The sequence below is a fragment of the Chrysemys picta genome, chromosome 9 (assembly GCF_011386835.1).
Source record: "Chrysemys picta bellii isolate R12L10 chromosome 9, ASM1138683v2, whole genome shotgun sequence".
Taxonomy (NCBI): Eukaryota; Metazoa; Chordata; order Testudines; family Emydidae; genus Chrysemys; species Chrysemys picta.
Window position 1 is genome coordinate 45,675,693 of NC_088799.1, and position 25,034 is coordinate 45,700,726.

The 25,034-nt window shown below is 41.4% G+C and overlaps 1 protein-coding gene across 4 annotated transcripts in view; it reads right to left on the reverse strand.

The window, feature by feature from the left end:
* Positions 1-336: 336 nt before the first annotated feature.
* The window catches only part of LOC101932086 (claudin-15-like), a 28,188-nt gene continuing 3,490 nt past the window's right edge, over positions 337-25,034 (reverse strand). The window contains exons 1-5 of one of the 4 annotated variants that reach the window (XM_005282473.4): positions 16,369-16,704; positions 8,997-9,161; positions 8,745-8,826; positions 1,721-1,831; positions 337-511 (exon numbers count right to left, since the gene is read on the reverse strand). In XM_005282473.4, coding sequence (XP_005282530.1) covers positions 412-511; positions 1,721-1,831; positions 8,745-8,826; positions 8,997-9,161; positions 16,369-16,585 — 675 coding nt within the window. In that variant the 5' untranslated portion in view covers positions 16,586-16,704 and the 3' untranslated portion in view covers positions 337-411. Of the gene's footprint in view, positions 512-1,720; positions 1,832-6,651; positions 6,848-8,744; positions 8,827-8,996; positions 9,162-16,368; positions 16,705-25,034 lie in introns of those variants that run through there. The other 3 variants (XM_005282472.4, XM_065556066.1, XM_065556065.1) reach the window with 3 other exon arrangements.

Consider the following 25,034-nt stretch of genomic DNA (forward strand, 5'->3'; position numbering starts at 1 on the left):
AACATCTTTTAAAAAATAAGAAGCTGAAGGATTAATAAAATTACAGTAAATTTTACAACCCTGTATTTTTATTAGGTTGTGATTAGTTGCAGCATGTCAGTTTCACTGTTTGAGCCAGTCAAAAATAGATTAACAATTAGTCTTGGTTTGTTGTCAGGGTACACCATACATTATGGCTTCGTTTTGCTTGATTTGTCAATGAACAGGATATCTCCATGTGGCAATATCTTTCCAGAAACTTAACTGTTTCCATTTTCAAAATATTCCCAGAAGGAAGTACTAAAACATATAACAACCTCAATACTGAGATAAAGATTGCAGCCTGAACTAGAACACTCAAAAATTAGTTTCTCTTTTTATTTGGATTGACAAGATGTTAACGTACAAACAATTAAAAAATAAAAGAAGAGTTTACACATAATCTTTGGCTGTTCTGACTGTATCTGAATTTTTGGTGTAAATGCGTGGCTGATGAGCTGCCTGGCCAGCGGAGTAGTCATACTTGCGGTCGCTGTAATTAAGAAAAACAAACTGTAAATTATTAAGTACTATGCATCCAAATGCTTTTTGACAAAATCAGTTTAACTGATCTAAGCAGGAATCTTTATTTATGCTAGTTGCAAATTTTAACACAAATCAATACGATAAAGAATGTAGTGGAAAATTATCTTGGGTCCACGCTGTTGGTATCTCACCCTTAGTACAGAGCTTTAAATTCTGCACTAGGTTTTACTGAAGGATTTACTAAAATCATGTTGAAAATTAGTGAGTCAGTGCATTATGGGTCAGATCCAAAGCCTTATTAAGTCAATAGAAATTTGTCCATCAACTTCAGTGGCTTTGGACCAGGCTCAATATGCAATAGTATATCATGCTCAACGTAATACTGTCCCTCATTGGCTGTTTTCACACAGCTTTTTCTAATGTTTAAGTAAAGCATCATACAACATGCTTCTTCCTTCTGTGCATCTTCTTTTTTTTAAATAAATGTGGTTTTAGATGTACTTGGTCCTAGTATTCCTTGGACATTTCAAGGGTGCACAGACTTTTGCTATTTCTGACAACTGCAACCTTTCCCCAGACAACTGCTGCACATCTGACTTGTTTTAAATAAAGATTATGTTTTTCCAATGAAAAAGGATAAGTAGTTCGGCCAGAAATCTTAGTTTTTCTGACATATTGCTAAACAAACCTTTCTACAAGAAACAAGAAAAATCTCAGAATTTCTTAAGCTGTATCACTTGCTTTGGGGGAAAAAATGATTTTATTTTCTGCAAGATCAATGGAATTAGATTCTTTTAATGGTAGTGAAAATATATGATTAGAAAATTATAGCACTATTGCCATAATACAAAAAAAAGTTAAAGATCTGTATTGCAATTTTACCAATACAAAGGAAGCTCTGCTCTTTGACTGCACAATTCCATTGTACATTCATTAGAAGCACCAACACTGCCCATAATTATAAAAAATATAAAGCTGATTATTTCAAATTTTAACAAGCCAGTGTCAGAAGTCAGAAGGATAGGCGTAAAGAGTATATACATGTTTACATCACAAGTTTATGGCAAGATTCAGTGTTGAATTGACAGTCCTAGCCTCTAGTTTTTGCATCTACACAATACAGAAGTGAATAATTGGGAACAAACCCACTTTCTATGCATAAATTGGCACTGATTGAAGTATATAATTTATTTTGATCTTTAAGATAAAGAGCTACCTGTGCTTTCCTCTTTTTCCCCCTTTGCATGAACAAGTCAAGAAGATCCCACCAAGCATAGACAGAATCGATCCAGCCCAGCCTAAGTACAGTGCATCTCCTAGTTCATACCTGGAATATGAAGGATTTTATGGAAGCATCATACAACAGGATCACACATAGAAGATTTAAAGCTTTCTCCATGATATTATTATATATTTTATATGAAGCAGTAATACATTTTACACTGTACTAGCTATAAGATGTGCTAATTGTATAAAAAGCTAGTATCATTATTGGTAAAGAATGCAGAGAATTATAAACCAGGCAGTTTCAGTTCCCAATTAAATGTTACATAATAGATGATGTGGCCAATAATGTAAGCATTTGTATCTCTAATCAACAAACCTCTTAAGCATATGCTTAAGTGCTTTGCTGAATCAGGGATTTAAAGAACAAAAATTAATAAGCAACCTGGAGATAAAGGGGGATAGGTAATTGCTTAGAAATACCGAAGAGTTGGTCATAAAGGACATATATTTACAGTGTCTGAGAACAGAATACATGGAGCAACAGCTTGAAGATAAAAGGGGAAAAAAGGTTTACTGCACTTATCCACTTACATCTGAAGATCTCAGTATTATCTCTTCAGCGTAATAATATTCTCCTACACAGAATTATCAATACAGATCCCCACTATAGGAGACTATTAAACAGCTAAGCAATTAGTGTCTGATCTAGCACTCCTACCAAGAAAACGTTTAGTTAAAAGTGTGAACTGATCTGAAAGTAGCAACCTTAAAAATCTCAAAGACAGCAATGTTATAGATGCATATTGTAGATATGGTACCCTTGCTGTAATGTAGAAAACTTAGTTTCCTTCTAGCAAAGGAACTTCTGTCTGTTCATACCAGGTCTGAATGCAAATTCTCATCCAGTTCTAACCTTAGCTTTTCCAAGATTGTTTCACCTTTATACTTCTCCCTATATTCTAATAACAGCTGGTGGACTTTCTGAAGAGCTTAGCTCTATGTAGTCATCTGGAGTTCTCTTCATGTCCAGATTTTTCATATCTAACCTGGTATTGTGTTGCAAGTGGTAACAGTAAGGAGGACTAACCCAGAATATCAGTAATAAATAGTCAAGAATGACTGGTTTAGTCAGTCTTTCACAAGGCCAGATACAAACCCATCACCCTTCTTTTTTTAATGGAGATCTTAATGTTATTATTTGTATGATCGCAGTACCTAGGAATCCCAGTCATGGATCAGGGCCCCACTGTGCCAGATGTTGTACAAACACAGAAAAAAAGACAGTCCCTGCCCCAAGGAACTTACAATTAAAATATAAAACAACAGATGGATATAGACAAATAGTTGAGTACAAGGAAACAATGAGACAATATTGGTCAGCACGACAGGCTGTGGTCTCAGCACACCAGCAGCCTAACTGCTGTCATGTTTTTGTAGGCATCAGGGCAAAGGAGAGTTTGAAGGAGGAATTTGAAGGAGGATAATGAAGTACAGTAGAACCTCAGAGATATGGTACAGTAGATTCTCAGAGACACCTTGGGAATGGAGGTTGTCCATAACTCTGAAATGTTTGTAACTCTGAACAAAGCGCAGGTCGGACTCCAGATCCAGCAGCTGACACACCAGGCCAGGTTTCAGCAGCAGCTGAGCTCCCTACTCAGCACCAGCATGAGTTTGCTAGCTTTCCCCCTCCAGGCAGGGTGTGTAACGCCCTCCAGGGGAGTGGGGGAAGGAGTGAAAGTGGTGCAGACCCCAGTGCTGCTTAGGGTGACCAGACAGCGAGTTTGAAAAATTGGGACAGGGGGTAATAGGATCCTATATAAGAAAAAGATCCCAAAAATCAGGACTGTCCCTATAAATTTGGGACATCTGGTCACCCTAGTGCTGCTCCTGCTCTACTAGCTGGCTCCGGCTGCCTTGGGCTGGCAGCCCCAATGTCTTGCTGTTAGTGGCTACCCCATGCGTGGGGGTGGGGACAGGCAGCCCAGATGTGCCTACCTTTAAGATGCAATACAGGCACAGTACAGTATTTTTTGTTGTTGTTGTTGTTGGTCTCTGTTACTGCCTGATTGGTTACTCCCGCTTTCACTTGGTATCCTGTTGACTGGTCAGTCCGTAACTCTAATGTTCGTATCTTTGAGGTTCTACTGTAGCTTTGTGGTTGTTTATGAGGAGCTTCTCCCAAGGGTAAGGGACGGCATGGGAGAAAGCACAAAAGTGCTTGTTTGAAAATTTAACAAGTGAGTTATGGCTGCAGATTGGAATCAGGAGCTGATCTTTCAATAATGAATGAGAGGCGATAGACAGGTTGGGGATAGGCATGGAAAGTGATGAGTCAGAACCATGCAAAGAGTGGGGTGACATGGTCAAAGTGATGGGTAAGGAGAATGGTCTTTGCAGAAGCATTCTGAATGGATACGAATGGGGAAAGATTGCATTTGTCAAGGCCAAAGAGAAGAATGTTGCAGTAATTGGGATGCAAGATAATAAGAGCAGGATGATAGTTGAACTGGATGGATGGATAGGAAAGGCTGTATCCTAGTGGCGTTATACTGAAAAAATCTGCAAGATTTAGACACAGCCAGGATGTGAGGACCTAGAGAGAGATCCAAGTTGAAGATGACGCCCAGATTACAGATGAGAGTGACTGGCAGGATGGTGGTGTTGTCTACAGTGTACAAGACAGGAGACAGCGGGAAGGATTTCAGGGAGGAAATTAGGAGTTCTGGTTTAGCCAGGTTGGGCTTGAACTGACAGCTAGACATTCCCGAGGAGATGTCAGACACAAGCTGAGAGTTTAGTTTGGACAGAGGGAGACAGGTCCAGAGTACAGATAGCACTGTGAGTAGTCAGCATAGAGATTGTATTTGAATTTGTGTTTGTGAGAGTGATTACCCAGAAATAAGGTGTAGAGGGAGAAGAGAACAGAACCAAGGACAGAGCCCGGTGGAACCCCAACATAGTGTTATAAAGGGATGGGCGAGAATCCTCTAAAGCAGTGGTCTCCAGCCTTTTTACACGCAAGATCACTTTTTGAATTTAAGGGCAACCCAGGATCTACCCCACCCCTTCCCTGAGGCCACGCCCCACTCCATCCCCCCCCTCCGTCGCTCACTCTCCCCCACCCTCACTCACTTTCACCAGGCTGGGTTAGGGGTTTGGAAGGGGGTGCAGGCTTTGGGTTGGGGCCAAGAGGTTCACTGTCTGGGAGGGGGCTCTGGGCTGAGCCTGGAGAGGGGGTTGGGGTGCAGGAGGGGGTGAGGGGTGCAAGTTCTGCGAGGGAGTTTGGGTGTAGTGGGAACTCCTGGCAGGGGCAGAATGTTGGGGTGCAGGATGGGTGTGGGATGTGGGCTCTGAGAGGGAATTTGGGTGCAGGAAGGGGCTCTGGGCTGGGACAGAGTGTTGGCGTCCAGGAGGAGGTACAGGGTGCTGGCTCTGGGAGGGGGCTCACAGCTGGGGGTTGGGGTGTGGCATCCCACCAGGCAGCACTTATCTCCGGCGGCTCCCGGTCTGTGACACAGCATGGCTGCCGCTAAGCCAGGCTCCCTGCCTGCCCTGGCCCCACGCCACTCCTGGAAGGGGCCAATGTGTCCCTGCGGCTCCTGGGGGCATGGAGGGGCGGGGACATGTGGCTTCACGCGCTGCCCCTCTCTGCAAGCATCACCCCCGCAGCTCCCATTGGCCACAGCTCCCTGTTCCCGACCAATGGGAGCTGCGGGGACGGTGCTTGCAGGCAGGAGCAGCCCGCGGAGGGAAACCCCTGCCCCCGAGTATGAGGTGGGAGGGAGGGAATGAAATGTTTAGGGAGATGGGGTTTTCCCACAGGTATCTGCTAGGATCTGTTTTATGTAACAGCTTTATTCATGAAATGGAAGAAAGAAGAAAGAGGAGTGTAATGAAATTCATAGATTAAACTGAATTGGGATGACAGGAACACAAAATATACCCACAGCTAGCCAAGAAATAAAAGAACAGAGGTTGCCAAGTACTGCCCACCTTCTTACAGCTTCAGCTCCAAATAGCCAGTGCTACAAGGAGGCATTCATGCAACCTTAACAGATATTGCTTTTCTAAAAGGTTCCCAAAGCTCAGAGGAGCAGCAGTGTATAGGCCATGCTTGATAGATTCCTAATGTCTCAGAAACATGCACCAGCCAGCTTCCAAATGCCCTCCCCTTTCCTTCAGTTCAGTCACCAAGGCAGCTGGCTAAGACATCCACCAACAGCTCTGTACTATGAGCTGACAAATTTGGGCCCTGTCCATTGCAAAGTGTGAATCCCAAAGATCTGCCCTTTATCCACTTTAACATTTCCCAATAGGTAGTGGAGATAGTTCTGTATACAATATAGCCTGGAAAGATGGACATGGGTGTGACGGTACCTCCCATAAGGCTTAGAATGTGTTTTATGCTACATATGCCATGTAACATATCTCCATAAAGGTTATGATCTACTGAATGTAGTAATCCTATTTGCATGCATCATTTTGTATTCAATGTTATGAATGTTATGAATGTTGTCTGTGTACTGGCTTGACTTCTAAATAACCTTAGTAGAGCATTTGGTCAGTTCCTGGAGAAAGGAATGTTGAAATTAAGTACCTAATCAAGAAACACTTAAAGGACAATGGATCTTTGAATGCTCCAATCCACATAAGAAGTCTACTTGAGGACGTTCATGTAAACCAGGGGTAGGCAACCTATGGCACGCGTGCCGAAAGCGGCACACAAGCTGATTTTCAGTGGCACTCACACTGCCCGGTCCTGGCTACCGGTCCGGGGGGCTCTGCATTTTAATTTAATTTTAAATAAAGCTTCTTAAACATTTTAAAAACCTTATTTATTTTACATACAACAATAGTTTAGTTATATATTATAGACTTATAGAAAGAGACCTAAAAACGTTAAAATGTATTACTGGCACGCGAAATCTTAAATTAGAGTGAATAAATGAAGACTCGGCACACCACTTCTGAAAGGTTGCCAACCCCGATGTAAACAATGGATGCTACCTGTAAAAACTGTGAGTCATGCATGGACATGTGACTGGCCCAGGTGACTCCTAAACTCCATCTTGGAGCTGGACTTTGCTGGAGTGAGTGAGGAGTGGGTCTCCACCTACAAGAGAAAGTCTATTTAAACCCCTGGGAGACCCCTCCATTTTGTCTTCAGCTGGCTAAAGAGAGCCTCTCCACCCCCAGGATACCTGAAAGAAATTGGAACAAAGGACAGTGACTGCAAGGGGTGTGAGTGATTGCTGGACCCAGGCTAAAAGGAGATTAGTCTGTAAAAGGGAGCATTCTGGAACTGGTGAGGATCTTATCTGTATTCAGTTTGATTAGGCATAGATTTGTGCATTTTATTTTATTTTGCTTGGTGACTTACTTTGTTCTGTCTGTTACTACTTGGAACCACTTAAATCCTACTTTCTGTATTTAATAAAATCACGTTTTACTTATTAATTAACTCAGAGTATGTATTAATACCTGGGGGAGCAAACAGCTGTGCATATCTCTCTATCAGTGTTATAGAGGGCGAACAATTTATGAGTTTACCCTGTATAAGCTTTATACAGGGTAAAACGGATTTATTTGGGTTTAGACCCCATTGGGAGTTGGGCATCTGAGTGTTAAAGACAAGGACACTTCTGTTAGCTGCTTTCAGTTAAACCTGCTGCTTTGGGGAAAGTAATTCAGATCCTGGGTCTTTGTTGGAGCAGACGGGAGTGTCTGGCTCAGCAAGACAGGGTGCTGGAGTCCTGAGCTGGCAGGGAAGGCAGGGGTAGAAGTGGTCTGGGCACATCGGATGGCAGCTCCCAAGGGGGTTTCTGTGATCCAACTCGTCACAATGGGTTATTGCCATACTCAACAAGTAAGCTTTTAAGCCTAGAGACAGAGGAAGGGTGGGGATATGGAGCAAAGGTAAGATTGGTCCTGGAATTTTTCCTGGATGTTTCTGGATTTTAAACTGTTAATATTATTCTGAAAAGGGAATATATTACCTTCAAGTTCTTTCTTTGGAATTTATATTCCATTCAGACAAAGGGATCTTGGGGTGGGCAGAAGTCACTCTATTATGTAATATGGTTTATACTCGAATTTGGTGGTGGCTATTTTTAAGACACTCTTAACCAAAATCCATTTAGTCTGAGGGCACATATCATTGCACTGTGTATTCTCTAGACAGAAGAACAGGATACCAAAATGTCCATCATTGTTATATCCTCCAAAGCTGTTACTGCCATTCTGTGAATAGGCCTCCAAGATGTTCCAAACGCAGTTTAAGTTGTATCCATTCTACTTAGGTTGTAAGCTCTGTGGGGCAGGGACTGTATTTATGTTCTGAGTTTGTATACCACCTGGCATAATGAGGTCCCGGTCCCTGACTAGGACTCCTAGGTGCTATGGTAATACAAATAATTACTAATAAAGCCAAGTCCTTCCCACAGCACCACCTATTCTGTGTGTTCCACCTTCCCTCAGAAATCTCTGTGCGGCCACATAGGAGAGGCTCTGAATTTCAGGAACATGAAGGAACAAAGAAGAAGCCATTTTGGAGCAAGCACACCTGTGAATCTGGAGGATTTCTTGCTGGTAAATGCTCCATGTCACATTAACTTTGGTTCTGCATTCTAAGAGCCCCAAAAGGGTTACAGACAGCCGATGCAATGGCGCATTAGTGACAGGAGATCCTGCCAATAGAACAGAGGGATGTACACTCTGTGCCAATGCACCATGACTGAGAATTTGAGGCTGGTATGCCTTGCACATTCCTTGACTCCTTGAAAGTGAGGACATACCCCAGTCCTCCCAACCAGCAATAATTCCTCCATCCTGTGGGAAAGAGGATTTCAAAGGCTGAGTTGTTGATAAACTTTTCTTTAAGCAGGATGGGATAACTTGATCAGTACAGACTACGGGGTCCTGGAAAACCCTTACAGGAAACTGCCCACTGAAATTACTGATGCTATCTTAAAAATATTCACCAATTTGGTACAACAGGTCCATTTACTTACTTCGTTCCACCATACAGTGGGTCAAAAAACTGAGCAGTAATCCTTGCAGCATACCAAGAAACAGCTACCATGGAAGAGAGTCCTATGGAGAAAAATTCAAAATGCACATACTTAAATAAACCATTAAATAGTTCTACAGCTTTAAATTATGAAAACAGATGTACATTTCACTTAGTTTGCTAATCATGAAAGCAGTATTGAGCACCAATGGTGTCCTAAGTTCAGTCTCAATGCACAATGTTGGTATCTTACCTGCTAAAATGAAGATCGCTCCCCCCGTTACAGAAATCTTTACTTTTGTGTTTTCATTACTCATCCCAACTTGTGTGCACTTTAAACCAAACAATGACAGCACAGTAGCCAAGAGACCCAAGACGATGGAAATGATCATCAGGGCACGACATGCTTGTATGTAAGCTGCATTAGAAAAGCAGGACAAAAAAAATCAGTTCCTGCACAAGTAATTTAATAAAATTCAATTTTGAAAGTACATGTTCATCAAAGAAAATGTCAAATAATTATCAGAATTAATGATGAGTGAAGTTTACAAGGTATAGCTATTTGGTTTACAGAAGCATCTAAAAGTCAGAATGTTTATGCAGTAAAGAAATTAATGAGGTCGCAAATTTTAATGCTGAACTGGATTAACTAGTAGTGATGGGGTTAATGGTTTCAATAACACCTGACAGAGGTTTTTGTAAACCTGAAAAATTACATCCAAATTAGTGAGTTGGTTATCTGATCACCAGAACTATATGAACCATTGCTTGTTGTAAGGCCAAATGTGAGTTTTTTTGTCCATTAAAAATGATGCATGAAAAAGAGTAGGTACTAATTTAGAGGAGACCTTGGAAATCTGGCTCTTCGTGTTTAAATTCTCTGATGCATTTATCAGATGTCCATTGTCCAAGGTATTTGGGCTTGAAATCTCAAAAAAAGATTCTTGCAAATTGAACTTCCCTTTTAAAAAAAACTTGCCAAGTGCCTCCAAGTTGCCCACCTTAATCCAGTTCCCAACCACAAGCAATAAATGTCTGAAATACTGAGCTAAAAACTCCAGAATATTAAAGGGTATAAGTGTTTGAGGAAATAAATATTTTATAAAACATCTATTTCAAGCTTTCTTGAGGAAACAAATCACAAGCAATAAAAAGGCAAAAAATCGTTTTCCATAAAATGAATAGTTTTAGCCCTGATTTTCAGCTAACCTGGCCTTTGGAGGCATATAAAATGGGTGAGTGCACAGCCTGAACAGACACAGCTTTCTGGAAAGTTTAGGGTTGCATGGCACGGATGTGTGTAACACCAAAGATAGGGATCCATATGGACAATGCTCAAAGAATGTTAAGATTTAGTTCTTCCAAACTCCTAAAGTATTAAGCAGGATTACTTGTAACTCACCAGAGTATTAAATCATACCTTTTGGGTAACTGATGTAAAGTTTAATGATTACATTATTTTCTAACAAAGCGATTTACTACTACACCCCTTACCACATTATAATAATCTCAACAACCTTAACTATGGAGCTCCTAGAGTTAATTCCACAACAGGAGGGGTTACTCTCAATTTTTTATTATAGAAGGTATTTATTAATCAGGTTACACACTAAGCTAATTTACCAATCAATAGTAATTGCAGCACATGATTCTACAGCAGAGATGGCACAGAGCTAATTGTGCCACCTCAATCTGTTTCATTGCCAATATTCTATTTACACAATAGTTTTATTGTTTTTCGACTCAATTTATATTTAGTCTCTGACCTTCTGACATCCGTTCAATATCCTAGTTATTGCTTAACATTTGCTTGGCTATAGTTTTCCCACTTCCAGCTTTGTAGAAAGTAGCAACAATTTGCACATAAATGGCATCTGTCAAAGACCTTGAGAAATCTAAGTATTATTCCCATTTTATAGATAGGAAAACTGAGGCACAGATACTCCGTGACTATCTGAGTCCCAGTCCCCCACTCTAACCATTACATCATGCTGACTCTAGATGAAAATATGTTACTTATGTTTAAGATTAGATAATATATATGGTGCACAAACCATTCAGAATGAACCACTTTGAGGTTGAGTATATAGCAAATAATAGTTACTGATTAAAATTTGTTTTGTTTTCCAGCCAATCTTGTCGGCTAAATATTTGAACCTTCAAGCCAATCCTGTTTTTAAAATTTAAGACTCACAAAAGGAAGCCCAGTAGGTTAAGGCTTATGCATCCTTTGTGTATGAATTGTATTTGTTATGCTTTAACACCACAAAGGGCAATTTAATTCCTGTCTTGTTTTAAGGCCTGATGATCAGTATGTAAAGAAATAGTCAGTGGCGATAGCTGAATCTCAATTTATTTTGCCAAAAACATATTAAATTCAATTTTTGTTTTAGTCCAAAGTGCTTTCACATACAAGATCCCAAAGGAATGTGAATCTGAATATCAAAAATAGATTAGTTGTAGGAAGTGGTTGAAGAAAACAAGCTGGTCAGTTTCACCTTCTGGGGCTTCATCACACAATTTGAGGTCCTGGGATCCTCCTTTTAGATACTGCCAAACAAGTTTCTGCATCCTTAGGCCTTTCGTTGAGCAGCTCATCTTCTTTCCATGCAATATTGTTTGATGTTTGCCTTCTAAGATTCTCTGTCTGCACTGATTTTGTCCAGTAGCTTATCTCTTGGACCCATCATCTCATCTTTCTTGTTTTTCATCAATCTGCTCTTCAGTTTGTTTTTCTATTTTCCTTGTTCAGTTTTCTTTTCCCAGGGCATCGTTCATTCTTTACCTACTTCAATCTCCTCCTTTGATGCGATGATAGGATACAAACTATCTACAATAGCACCTCAGAATTATGAGCACCAGAATTACAAACTGACCAGTCAATCACACACCTCATTTGGAACCAGAAGTACGCAATCAGGAAGCAGCAGAGACCAAAAAAAAAAAAAAAGCAAATACAGTACAGTACTCTGTTAAACATAAACTACTAAAAAAATAAAGGGAAAGCCACATTTTTCCTCTGCATAGTAATTTCAAAGCTGTATTAAGTCAATGTTTAGTTGTAAACTTTTGAAAGAACAACCGTAACATTTTGTTCACAGTTACGAACAACCTCCGTTCCCGAGGTGTTCTTAACTCTGAGGTTCTACTGTATTATATATTCCATAAGTATATTCCTTATACGAAGCCTTGATTAACTTCACTAATCTGAAGCAGAGACTTTGAATCTTAACTCAAGGATAATAAAACTAGAGTTTAAAGTGCCAATACAAATAGAAATTGGCAGCTGATTAACTGCTTAGTGACAAATGCTTGATCTACAGCTGTAACACAGGTGCTAAATACATAAGTAATTTAATATAGTTGGTCTCCTTTGCACCGCACTCTGAATTAGCATTGCCTAAAATAAGATAGTCAATTCAAACCCCTTATCTGTGTTAAAGGGATCTGGATATCTTTGACTACAGGGAGTTGTATTATACAAATACAGATTCTGGGCCATATCCTGCCCTTTGTCTATGCATCAACTGTGGTCAGATTGTTAAATTTAGTTTGTTCTCGATACTGACTATTTCATCGACTGTGCTGTGAATTGCCCATGTACAGTTGCTCAGATAAACTTTGGCTGTCATAACTTTTAGGCACCTGACTGGGTGATATCTTATCTCCACAGTTTTGTTTCCTGAACAATCCTCAAACCCTGTATAACACTCCTTTCATTCTAAAGTTTCATACTTTAAAAATAATTGTATTCGTGTCCAAAGAAGCTCAAGGCATCTTATACAATAGATGAAAAGGTAAAAGTTAAATCAAAATTAATATACTAAGTAAAGTCCTACTGATCTCAAAAAGGTTTTAAACCTGATTTAAAGGGAGCTACATCTGATATCAGAGGGCACTCTAACCAGCTAGGGCTGCCAATGCAGAGACCTTCAAGAGATCCCTCCTGCGTCTGTTTAAAACCATGCTCTAACAGCCCATCACCAAAGATGTCTTTCCTTTCTACCTCTGATCTCATTCATTTTCATTGTTTCAGTTACATTTCTGCGCAGATGATTCCTGAATAACCTCTACATTGGAGCTGAACCCTGACCCTCATCTGTGCGATCTTATGCTTCCAGCTCCTTCAGGAATTCTCTGGATGTCCTGCTGCTCTCTCAAACTCCAAAACTGAGCTACTTATTTCTTCCAAACCTTTTTTCTCCACCTTCCTGATCTGTCACCATAACAACTCCACTATCCTTCCTGTCTCCCAGGCTTGCAACTCTTATCTTTGACTCTTCTCTTCTTCCATAAATCCAGTGGCTCCAAGTTCTATTGCTTTTTTCCTCTGTTATAGGAAAATCCACTTTTTCCTTACTACTATCTTCATCTCTTTTCTTCTCTCAAATATTGCAAACTCTACACCCTCCAGGCTATCCAACATCCCTCTGCTTAAGAAATGTTCCCTTCCTGCTGGTCTAACCATAGAGCCATCCTCTGAATATATTCATTCACTTCCTCTTACTGCATCAAATTTAAGATTCAAGTTCTCACCTTTAAAGCCCTACCTATAAATTTCCTATATGTCTGCTCTCATTTCTCCCTTAGAACACCCCCACCCCCACCTCTGACTCCCTACTATGCTCTCATCCTCTATCAAATCCTCTTCGGTTCCCTTTCCCTCCACCCACTTTTGCCTTTGTATCCTCACTCCTGATATTCTTGTCTGCCTCCTCTGAATTTCTTTAAAGCCACATCTTCCAAAAGGCTTTCTTACCTTCTTATCAGTGAAACACTCTTGTGTTACTGGGTAGGGAATTCTAAAAAAATTCCCACTGGTATCACCACTGTGTAAATTTATAGTGCCATATAAATAATTACTAATAAAATGCTATGTGGAGCCAAAAGCTCTAAATTATGAGGCCCAGTCCAGTGGTGGATTTATATAATAACACAATCCATGCTCAAATAAGCAGCCTGCAGAGAGAAAACAGATGGATATTATCCTAATTGTTATTGTAGAATGCAAGAAGTTTATTCACACCACATTTTATGTTCCTCTCAGGCTAAAGTAATACACCTCTACCCCGATATAACGCTGTCCTTGGGAGCCAAAAAATCTTACTGCGTTATACGTGAAACCGCGTTGTATCGCTTTGATCCGCCAGAGTGCGCAGCCCCTCCCCCCCGGAGCGCTGTTTTGCCGCGTTATATCCGAATTCATGTTATATCGGGTCGTGTTATATTGGGGTAGAGGTGTAAAAAGAAACCTACACAAACCATTTTAAACCTGCTTCTGAGAGAAAAATAGTTTAAGGAAATTATAAATCTCCCCTAGCAATTACCTTTTATCTTTAGTGTACTGTAACTTAAATTCTTAAAATGTAATTAAAATCTTTTCCAGATTAGAATGTATGTTTTAGGGCTTGTCCACACATGAAATTTATTTTGGTTTAAAGTAGAGTGTGAATTTAAAGTGGAGTAGCTACTGTGGAATAACTTCAAGTGCAGAGACTCGTATTCCAGAATAAGACTGCCTTTTTCCAAATTAACTTAATCCACTTTGGAAGCTAAACCAGAAAAAGGCAATCTTATTCCAGAATACAAGTGTCCACACATGGAGTTATTCTGGAATATGTGTAGAAGCCTTTAGGCTGCCTTAGAGTACATAAATCTACCTGGTTTATGTCTGCAGTTTACAATATAATGAATGTTGTTACTACATAATTAAAACTTTAGAACAATACAAAGAAAGATTTTGTTGAAGATTTACATATTTAACTCAGATACACGGCAATTCAGATTTCGGAAGTTTAAAACCAAATCCAATCAGAAAAGAACCTGCTACTTCTAATACACAGATGAATTTAAATAATATTTAATAGCTTTTTTAATTTCTCTCACAACTCAATGTATTAGTCTGAATAGGCAGTTTGACATAAATGCTATTTCATACCTACTTATATTAAAAAGCTCCCAATGCAGTATACTAATGTGAAATATTTAGATTATGCCTATAAAATATCTCTCCGAAAAAAATAAAGAAACACTGTAGGACACATTAAGGCTAGAAATGGTACAATACCCAGTTATCTTTCCACAGGATGTCAGAAAGCAGATTACATTATGTTTAAAATGCATATTAAAAGAATATTTGCCTGATTAAGTGAGTTGATATATATTATTTTTATAGCTTTTTTTAATGTGCTTTATTTGACACATTCTGCTTCTTTATAGACTTTTTTATTGCAAAAGACTGAGAAGCCATTATTGACCAAAAATATCTATTTTACCTTTTGTCACAGTTCCCAATGAGTGCCCCCTCCTGCTCACTCACTAGGACTGATGTAAGGAGAATCCAAGCCTCTGTGCTCTGGATCCCCTAAGGTATGAAGCTTCCAGAGCCTCAGCAGACTGCAGCATTAGTTCCTCTCCTGGCTTCTCTGGCACATTTCCTAGGCACTGATTCTGAGTCTGTACCCCTTCTCAGAAATGGGGGTCTTCAGCCGACCTGCCCTATGCCCCACAACCGGCACTGACCCCTGAATACCCCAGTTACTTAAACACAACCTCTCCCAGAACTCCACTTCTATTTTATAGTTTAACTCTCTCAGGAGCATGCAACAGCTGTAAAGCAGTTAAAACGCACGCACAGAGCACAGTCTAACACCTTTATTCTCTTTTATACTTAATCATGTAAAGCACAGAGTTCAGATCATACAAAACAATAAACACCTGAACCTACTATGTCCCTCAATTTCTAGCTCACCCTTCCTTTGTGAGTCCTTGGGGAACCATCTAGGCCCCAGAAGGCAGGCAGGGTGTCCCTGCCTCATGCACACTATTATATAGTGAGTGGTCTTTCCCTCATGGACTGAAGAAAATGTCCCCCCAACACATCCCCCAGCAGACCAGCCTCTATCTTTTTAAAAACTTCAATTCCCTGTATCAGGTGACATCTTTGTCAGCTTCCCCACATGAGCACAAACCCATCAGATGACTCTGTTGCCAAGGTGACTTTCCCCCTGCTAACTCAGTTACTTTGGAAAGGAACCACCAGTCTTTTGTCTAGAGGGAATAGATTTCCAACGATTGGGTACTTAAGAGTCAACTACCCTCTATTATTATTCTTTTGCCATCCACCTTCGGAATTTTCAACCCAACATGGAGACAAAGGGTATATCTTCACTAGCAATGTGTAGTCGCGGCACCAGCGCTGGGAGAGAGCTCTCCCAGTGCTGTAAAAAACCCACCCCCACGCGGGGAGGAGCTACCAGTGCTCGTGCACTGTCTACACTGCCACTTAATGGCGCTGAAACTTACAGTGTTTAGGGGGGGTGTTTTTTCACACCCCTGAGCGAGAAAGTTGCAGCGCTGTAAAGTGGCAGTGTAGACAAGGTCAAACAGACAATTGAGGAGGCAAAGGCTGCACATTCATAAGTTTACAGCCTGATACAGACATATAGGGTTAATAATCTCATACAGAATTCATAAATTGTACAGACATAGTCCCAATTCATCACACCTTTATCTTCCATTACTACTAGATAGGATATAGGGTTAGATTTTTTATAACTGACATTACTTCCTTCCAACAAATTCTTCTATTATATAAAAAATATTGCACAAAAATAGAGACGTACCAGGCAGTGCCAATATAGAATCGAATTTTCTGCAGTTGGAGACTCCAGTGCTATCTTCTGCACAGCTTTTCCACAGATTTTCAAACAAGCTAGAAGTTGTAATCACATTCCCATGTATGGTGGAGATTTTCCAGTAACTATTCGATAAAGTGGCTCCCACAATTAGCCACCCACACAAGCTCAGCAGAAAGCCAGTGATTTCCAAAGCAGCAGACATGTTTGTGAATATTAATACACTCAACTATGTCTATCTTTTATTAAAATGAAGTGTATACAAATATTGCTCCCTTCAGAAGACTACGTGCTGTTCTATCTCTGGTTTCACTCCAAAATGAAGCTACCTTTGCTCTTTGCTCAACCCACAGAGTGATAAGGCTTTTCGTGCATGACTGTAATATCTGGGAGCAATTTATGGGAAAGATATTAATTGAAATAGTTTGATAAACTTACAAATTCTATTTAACATTTTTTGTGATTAAAAGTTACAGAATGAGCCCATCATGCATCCAGAGTCAGAAATTCTAACCAGTGTTCTGACTATCACTCCTCTTGTGAAGTGTTTGAGATTGGTAAATGTTTGTGATGTTCATAAATCTCTATCTTATTTTTATCAATCACGGGTTTACATAAGGCTACTATTACTTGGAATTTTATTGCTGCTTTGAAAGTTTATTGTTCTTATATTATTTGCTTTAAGACAAAATTAGATTGTAAATTCAACAATTTGGAACTTTGTTTTGTACACACAGCACTTTATGTACTTTTGGAACTTTATTATGCACAACAATAAATCATCCCATCATAAAATATATTTTAGTTAAGATAGACAGCTACTGTATTACTATATTGAGTATTTCAAAGGATGTTAAGTTAGTGAATAAAAGGTAAACATTAATATTTTACAGACTATTGATCTCTAGTTAAAGTGATATATCCTCATGAAACCGCATCCCAGTCACACTGGAAAATGAAAGTATGACAACACAAGTTTAATGGAATCACAGCAAAATAAGACAAAGTCTCAGGAGGATTGAATCACAATTTGAAAACAGTTATATGGATAGCAATATCAAATTATTAAAAGTTTCAGTTTGTCACAAGTTGTTATTTTTTTAGAGTTCTAGTGACTAAGGGTATAATCATATCCCAGGCTAGCTCCACAGAAGAAATGTGCACTGGCACTTAATGACTTTAGTAACTTAAACTGCTTGCAAATATCAATAGGGTTAACCATCTTTTACAGGTGGTAAACTGCTTCTACCTCACCTTGAAAAGAAAGCAAAATTTCTTTACAAACTAGATTAGGGATCGGCAACCTTTGGCACGCAGCTCGCCAGGATAAGCACCCTGGCAGTCCAGGCCGGTTTGTTTCCCTGCCAGGTCCGCAGGTTCGGCCGATTGCGGCTCCCCCGGCTGCGGTTCGCCGCTCCAGGCCAATGGGGGCTGCGGGAAGCGGCACGGGCCAAGGGATGTGCTGGCCACCACTTCCCGCAGCCCCCGTTGGCCTGGAGCGGCGAACTGCAGCCAGGGGGAGCCGCGATCAGCCAACCTGCAGACGCGGCAGGTAAACAAACCGGCCCGGCAGGGCCGGCTCCAGGGTTTTGGCCGCCCCAAGCAGCCAAAACAAACAAACAAACAAAAAACAAACAAACAAAAAAAAAGCCGCGATGGCGATCTGCGGCGGCAATTCGGCGGGAGGTCCTTCACTCCCAGGCGGAGTGACGGACCCTCCGCCGAATTGCCGCCGAATACCTGGAACTGCCGCCCCTGTTCGGAACGGCCGCCCCAAGCACCTGCTTGAGAAGCTGGTGCTTGGAGCCGGCCCTGCGGCCCGGCCCGCCAGGGTGCTTACCCTGGCAAGCCACGTGCCAAAGGTTGCCGATCCCTGAACTAGATCCTTATGTTGTGTTAGAATTATATAGAAATGCAACTTGATATAATACAGTTATAAAGTGATGGCATTATGTAAAGTTTACATACAGACTCCCAAAAGGACATCACAAGTGCCACAAATTCTTAGTAAACCAGATGCGTCTGCTCTTTTAGATATGCTCGTCAAACCTCTCCAGCCATTTTGTGGCTAGGCTGTAGAAGGGTGGGTTTGGTTGCAAAGGGATGTTAGAACACTATATGCCTGTTTCTGCTACCATAAAAATCAATGGGAGTTTTGCTGTTGACTTAGACAAGAGCAGATTTGGGACTCTAAAGGTATGTCTGCACAGCAATTAAACACCCGTGGTTGGCCCATGTCAGCTGACTTGGGCTTGTGGAACTTGGGCTAATGGGTTGTAAAACTGCATTGTAGACTAAGTCAGCTGACACAGGCTAGCTGCGGGTATTTAATTGTTGTGTGGACATACCCTAAATGCCTTCCTGCAGTATTTGCTGTGCTCACCTGTGCCTTTGCACTTGAAAGGCAAACTTAAAGCTCTGAGATGGCCATGAGGATTTGCTCCTCGTAAGGTATGGGTCAAAAATTGTGGTAACAATTTCACTTCTCAAGAGAATCCTACCAAATCCTGCACTTCTGCCTCAGGGGGTCTCTGCAATTTTAAAGTAATGGTACTTTAGATCAGCATATTATAGCAGTACTTATATCCCTTTTGAAGAACTTGCTGTTTTTGCCAAAAAAGAAAAGGGAGAACTTCAGGGTCATTTATCCCTACATTGGCTTTGATCCTCACTACCTGACAGACTACCTCTCCTCACACATCTCTGGCACAGCTGAATTCAGTTAGGCACTTTTTATATTAGCGGCAGTGATCACTTGGGTTTAATGAAAGGGCCTTGAGTCATTTTGCTTTCCTTGATGCTCAGAGATCTGAACCTTAACCTGTAGAGCACAGTGCAAGACTTATCTCTTCAAACATGTACTTGAGAGGGTAGTTTGTGTTTTATGCTTTGTTGTGTCTTCCCAAGATCTGCATACATCACTTTACCATGACCATCTATAACTGCTCATTCATTCTTGGCCATTATACAGTCTCTCTGGCTCGCCTTAAGCAACCTTCAATACCCAGATGTGAAAATTTCATTCGAAAAAGCTGCTGGAATAACTACTCTTTCTCCCCAAAACATAATGCCATTCTGTATGCACAACGCGTCTCTTATCTGAAAGAATGGTGTTACCTCTTTAGGTACTTGGTCTGTTGTCGCTGGCCATCCTTGTAAGATCATGAGTTTCAATGTCTCTAGCATTCTGTCTTGCTCCGTACCTCTCAGTATCTTTCTCAGTCTATCTTCCGAGATAGATAAATACTGTACCATATTTACTGTCACCACCTCTGCCTCTACGGACCCCTCCTTGCTGGGTTCTGGCAGGTATGCACAGCTCAAGGTGTCCACCAACACCAAATTTCTGCCAGGGCAATACTGCAGTTGCATCATCATCCATTGTAAGCTTTTTGGTGCACTGAGGCTTGGTGTACACTATCAACTAATGTTAGTAGAACTATATCGCTCACAAAATCCACACCCCTGAGTGACATAGTTCTACTAACATACTGCCACAACCCCTAGTGTAGACAGTGCTATGTTGATGGGAGAGCTCTTCTGTCAACATAGCTACCACCTGTCAGGAAGATGAAGTACCTACAGTGATAGGAGAAGCTCTCCCATTGGTGTACGTAGTGTCTTCACTATGTGCTACAGTGGTGCAGCTGCTCCACTGCATTACTCTAAGGGCTTGTCTATACTTACCGCGCTGGTTCGGCGGCAGGCAATCGAACTTCTGGGTTCGATTTATCGCGTCTTGTCTGGACGCGATAAATCGAACTCAAAAGTGCTCCCCGTCGACTCCGGTAATCCTGCTCGCCGCGAGGAGTACGCGGAGTCGATGGGGGAGCCTGCCTGCCGGGTGTGGACCGCGGTAAGTTCGAAGTAAGGTACGTCGACTTCAGCTACGTTATTCACGTAGCTGAAGTTGCGTACCTTACTTCGATTTGGGGGTTTAGTGTAGACCAAGCCTAAGTGTAGACAAGCCCTCAGTAATGTCTTTCTCCAAATGCTTTTGAGAGGTTTATGGTCAGATTGTATGTCCACATATGTGTACTGGTGAAATTTTTCCATTCCAAAGAGAATTGCTAACTCTTTTTCAATTTGAGCACAGCCCTTCTCTGTCACGTACAATGCTTTGCTTTTTAATGCACCAGATTCCCACCGCCCTTGCAGCCTGGTAACCCCTAGACTTGACTTGGATGCATCACATTGCAGCAGCAGGTGTTCCTCTGCATTGTAATATTTCAAAATAGGAGTCTTCCCAATCATCTTTTACTTTCTGGAATGCTTGCTCACGTTGGTCCATACACTCCCACAGCGTGTCTCAACTTGTCAGCTGCCTCAGGCTCTCCAAGCTCTCAGAGAGATGGTTGCAAAACTTTGCTAAATAATTGACCATTCCCAGAAATCTTTGTACTCCTTTAACATCGCTGGGTCTTGGAATTTCTCTCATTGCCCTCACTGTCTTTGGGTCTATTTTTAGGCCTTTGGGGGTCAACAAATGTCCAATATATGGCACCTCGGTTACTCTCAACCTGAGCTTGTCTAAGTTCAATTTAATATTTTTTTCTCTTCATCTCTGTAAAAACTGTAGTAATTTGTAGTCATGATCTCATTGTGCTTATTCTGGATTGTCACCCTCTCCTACTAGCAGCACATTGTCTGCTATTGCTGGATTCCCGTCATGCTTGGGTCAATCTGCTCTGGAATGATTCCCATTGGCATCCTTGGCATACCATACCACTGGTATTGCCCAAATGGAGTTGCGCAGGTTGTCAAGTAATCTTGGATTCTACATCACGTACTGTAAAATGTCTCACTTTAGACAGATCTGGTAGTACCTCCTCAATTGTACGCAGAGGGAAATGGTGCTATTTCAAAACTTGTTTAAAGGCTTTGAGTCTATGCATATTCTCAGGGCTGATCTACACTACTGCTTAAGTTGATGTAACTTACATAGCACAGGAGTATGAAAAAGACACTCCCATGAGTGACACAAGTTACATAGACTTAAGTGCTGTCCACATCAGCGCTATGTTGGCGGGAGACTCTTTTGCCAGCATAGCTTCCACCTCTCACAGACATGGAATAATTATGCTGGTAGTAGAGCGCTCTCCTGGCAGCACAGTGTGTCTTCACCAGATGTGCTACAGCAGCGCAGCTGCATCGGTGCAGCTCTGCCAATGTAGCACATAGTGTAGACTTGCCCTCAGTTTCCAGATGGCTTTCTTACCACCACAAGACTGCTTATCCAGTTTGTACTCTTCTCTACAGGCTGTATAATTCCATGATTCTGTAGGCTCTGCAGTTCCTCTTTCAGCAACTGTAGTAATGCAATGGGTACTTTTATTTTTGGCAATTTAACTGGCTTCACACTAGTGTCAGCGGTGCTTAATTTGTAATGAAAGAGGTGCCAGGGCTCAAGCAATTAGGTAATGGGGCTCAAACAATTTTTTTACTTTCATAATAGATGTGGCAAGCCCAGAGGTGCCAGGGCTTTGAACAGCCAAGCCAAGAGATTCCAGGGCTCAGTCCTGGCAAGCCCTTGCACAAATTAGCCCTGGCACAAATTAAGCATTGGGTGTCAGTCTCTATTTGGGTGTCAGTCTCCATCTAGCCCTCTGTCTCTCTGAAACACATCTCTATATTCCCTCTGTGTCATCTCCAGGTCCCAGGTAATACCATCCAAGGTATCTTCAGTCACCCTGCTATCCACTTTCATTATGTTCTGGAACTTTTATTAGGTTCATGGCTTGGACAGTCTTGATGCCCAGAAGTGGAACTGCTGTCTCATCATCCATGACCACAAAGTCCAGTCAGTATTTCATTTTGTTCCTTGGATTTCTTAATTTAATTTTACATTTCCCCATGGGCTTTAATGTGGTATGGTTTTACACTGTTAACAGCTGATTGGTCCCCTCCAACCATATGTCTGGTTTTACCAGACCAATCTGGATAATTTTAAAACTTGTGCCACTATCTAATTGAAATTGTACCACTTCCTTCCCAAGTAACATGACTGCATGTAACTTTTTCTGCATGGGCTGTGGGTATAATAGGCCAGGGGAAGCTAACCTCCCCTAAGCCAAGCCCGGGCCCCACCCAAGCTCCACCGTCTCCCCCAACCAGTGCCCAGCCCAGTGCTGGCGGCTGGCGCTAAGGCTGACCCAGCGCTGGGGGCGGCAGGCAGCCCGGCACTGGGGCCGGCTGGTGGCCCGGGTGGTTTGACCAGGGCTCCTCTGGCTGCGGGGGGTGAGCACTCAGGGCTCCAGTGGATGGGGGTGGGAGTCAAGTGCTCAGGGCTCCAGCGGACATGGGGTAAAGGCGGGGCCTTGTTTCTGGTACTTACTAGTGTCTTTCTGCACTGTTTACAGCTCTTCAGCCACCCACAAAATGTCCTCATAGTTACTGTTGCTTTCTTCAGTTACTGTCTGTACCTTGGATTTGATTTTCTTTTTTCTGGACAAACACTTGGCTGCAAAATGATTAAATTTCTCACAGATATGGCATTTTTTTCTCATAAGCCAGACACTTTTCTTTCTGTATTATACGTTTTCTCCCACAGTATTTGCATGTGTCTGTACTGCTGTCACCTACTGATGTTATATCTGGTTTTGATTTCTCTTTATGTATTGCATGGTCAGTTTCTGCTGACTGCCTTCCAGAATTCTAATCCCCTTTCTGGATAGCTCGGCATCCCTATGTACCTCCAAGCTTTCCCCCAAAGTTAAGTCAGCTACCCTCAGCAACCACTCTTGTACTTGTGAGTCTCATATCCCACACATTATCTGGTCTTTTATCAATGAGTCTTTAATATTTCCAAAATTGCAGCTGGCTGCTAGCACTTTTAAATCAATGCTATAGCCTCTGCAGCTGCTTGATCCCAAGAAAAGAAATTACATCTTTCCACAGTTTCATTTTTCCTAGAGTTACAGTGAGTATCAAAACAGCTCATTACTAAGGTGTGTTGAAGTTGGGGAATTTCCATGCACAGAGTCTGAATTCTCTCTCTCCCCCTTTCTACAATCTGGTAACAAAACAGTTTTATTTTCACAGCATCCTCTTTAGCTGCCATAGCAATATCTATATAGAGATTAAATTCCTCTTTCTAGCTCTTCCATGCAGGAGCTAAATGCTTAGCTTGCAAGTTTAATGTCCCTCGAGGTTTCAGCTCCTCCATTTTCTGTTATCAGCCTTGTCTTGTAAAACAAACTGTGTACTCACAGAAGTATTCTGCTCTACACAGTGCAGCTCTCTGTCACATTGAAATGAGTGGCTCATGATTGAGTGCCAACCTCAGGGCAGACTATTAAAAAGCAGGTCAGAAACCCCAACTTGTGGTATATTCTATCACACTAGATTTCACCAACCCAGTAACAAACATGAACTCCTACAGCATTACAACAGACAGACCCCCTGGGGTATTCTAGTCTATTTTGCCACCCAGGCAAGCTGGACCATGTGACAGATGGTCACTTTACACCTAAAAAATCACATCAATATTCAGGTTACTCCCAGTCCTAAAGGACCAGTCACTTACGCCAGGTCAGCTGTACTCATATCTCAAACCAAAGACACACCTGTAGCCAATACTGTATTAAACTAACTAAAGATTTATTAACTAAGAAAAGAACTCAGAGAGTAATGTATAAGGTTAAAACAGGAAACATACACAAATGTGTTAGTCTTCAATTTTAAAAGGTAGTATAAGCTTCTATAATAAGCAGCTCTATATATTCTTTAGGGCTGACCCATGCCAACCAGCCTGGGGATCTCTTGCTTATGCTTAGGAATCTTTGCCCCTCAACAGTCCAGACAGCATAACGAGACCCAGATTCTCATTATCATGGATTTTTATCCTCCTTTCAACCCAGAATCCAAGCTGATGGGGTAAATTCATGTGCAGGACTCCCCTTCCTGGAGGGAGTGAGGAATGCAATCAACAAAGTCTCTGTCCTATGATGCTGCACAATGTTTCATTTGCCTTCTTGTATACAGGTCAAGCACTTTACCTTAATTAATGCTTCTTTTCCTGTTTAATGAGTTGCACAATTACAGATGTTTAAAATACAAACACTCAATATAACTTTATACCATGGGATATAGATATTATAAGTAGGATTAATATATGCAGCATCCTACAGGCATTCCATAAAATCTAAACACATTCTTATATTAATATCTAGTGTAACTATACTAACCCACAGGTAAGCCAGACTGGTTTCCAGCTATGTATTTGTAAGTGTTCAGTGAAGCCCTGGGCCTTGGCATGAGCTAGCATCTGGTCTGCCAGCATCACACTCTCAATGGTGTCTCCTGCTGTCTAGGACTTTATTACAACTGCCACCATGTTTTACACTTTATTGTGTCTGGATCATCTGCCATATAAGATCTCATTTTGACACAGGGTTAATTAACAAACTCCAGCTTTATTGTGGCTCATGGCCTCTTAGACAGATCCTCAATAGATGTCACTTCCAAACAGTTTCCCCAGGAAACAGCACGCTGCCTGAAAGTGTCTGCTAGCACTTTCATATTGTTACAGTTTGGGTGAGAGTGGGACATGTTTGGGCATGTCCCTTTGCCTCTTGTAAAAGGGCAATTTCAGATGTTAATTAAATGGTATAATATACCCACAGACATGTAGACAAAGCACATCTTATTAGACA